The sequence below is a fragment of the Otolemur garnettii genome, unplaced genomic scaffold, assembly GCF_000181295.1.
Source record: "Otolemur garnettii isolate 467f Iridium unplaced genomic scaffold, OtoGar3 scaffold00116, whole genome shotgun sequence".
NCBI lineage: Eukaryota > Metazoa > Chordata > Mammalia > Primates > Galagidae > Otolemur > Otolemur garnettii.
This window is the reverse complement of record NW_003852511.1, coordinates 3,380,704-3,381,842: the sequence shown is the minus strand read 5'-3', so window position 1 is coordinate 3,381,842 and position 1,139 is coordinate 3,380,704. Positions and strand designations below refer to the sequence as shown.

Sequence of the window (1,139 nt, the reverse complement as noted above, 5' to 3'; positions counted from 1 at the left end):
TAGCTTCTGTGTCTGGTGGCCTGTGGCCTGTCTGAGCCCCTGCATGGCTGTCCCTCCCCGGGGTGGCCTGTGGCCTGTCTGAGCCCCTGCATGGCTGTCCCTACCCGGCCACCTACAAGGGTTATGAGTCCACCATTCAGAGCAGCGGCTGTGTCACAACTATGGGGAATCTGGTTCTAGAATGAGAATCCAGTGTCGTTATTCCGAAGACTACTTTGGGAAACACACAGATCTTGAAAAGCAACGAGAACTCCGGAATCACAATACACACTGCTTTTCTCCTTCAGGGACAGGGTTTCCAAGGAGGCCCTGTCAGTCATGGCTCTCTGGGGATTCTGGGCAGGGCGACGGCCACTTACTCAATAAGAGAACTGAAAATCCACAAAGGTTTCCCCAGGGAATGTCACCGAAGGAGCTCCAGTACTCCACTTTGGTAAAGTAGAGGATGACAGGAATGCAGGTGATGAAGAGGATGTTAAATACGCCCAAAATGGACAAAAATAAGGCGGCTTCTCCAAACTTAGCGCTGCCCAGGAGGAGCTTGAACAAAACCTGCAGGAAGAGCAGAGGAGGAGGGGTGAAGGCTCACGTCAGATGCCCGGATGATGGACGAGAAGAGCGGCCCGGGTTCCAGGGCGCTTAACAGGGTGTGAGCTATGCGGTACTGTGAGCTGAGCTATGCGGTACTCTCTGACCATGCGCACTGCGGCTTCAGGAGAGACGGGTTTCACCCTGGGCTGGATGTGTCTGTGCTGTGTTCATGATGCCACATCAATCAGGGATCCACCCATGTCTGCCATGAGTGACATCCTCTCGGGGTCCCTGAAAATGGATCCCTGACCCGGTGCAACCCAGTTTGAACACCATCTCCCCTAAGTAAAAGGGCTTTGGCTGTAAAGATGTTTTCTGATCTGTTTTTTTTTTTTTTGAAATTATCTTTTACTTTTATTTATAAATATTAGTTGTCTATTTTTTTGAGACGTTGGAAAAAAAATAAGAAGTTAATTGATCAAAGTATTCTATAATAGACATACTCCTGACAACGTGAATGTTACTTTCTTTGCATTATTACTATTATTATTGCTTAATATTTCGTTGCAGCAATCGTCTGATTTCTTTTCTGAATGTATTTATCTTCA

The 1,139-nt window shown here is 47.6% G+C and overlaps 1 protein-coding gene across 1 annotated transcript in view; it reads right to left on the bottom strand.

The window, feature by feature from the left end:
* Positions 1–1,139, bottom strand: part of SLC35F3 (solute carrier family 35 member F3) — a 129,180-nt gene that overhangs the window by 6,168 nt on the left and 121,873 nt on the right. Inside the window, exon 5 of the mRNA XM_003797432.3 lies at positions 360–552. Within this exon, the coding sequence (XP_003797480.1) occupies positions 360–552 (193 nt within the window). The remainder of the gene's footprint in view (positions 1–359; positions 553–1,139) is intronic.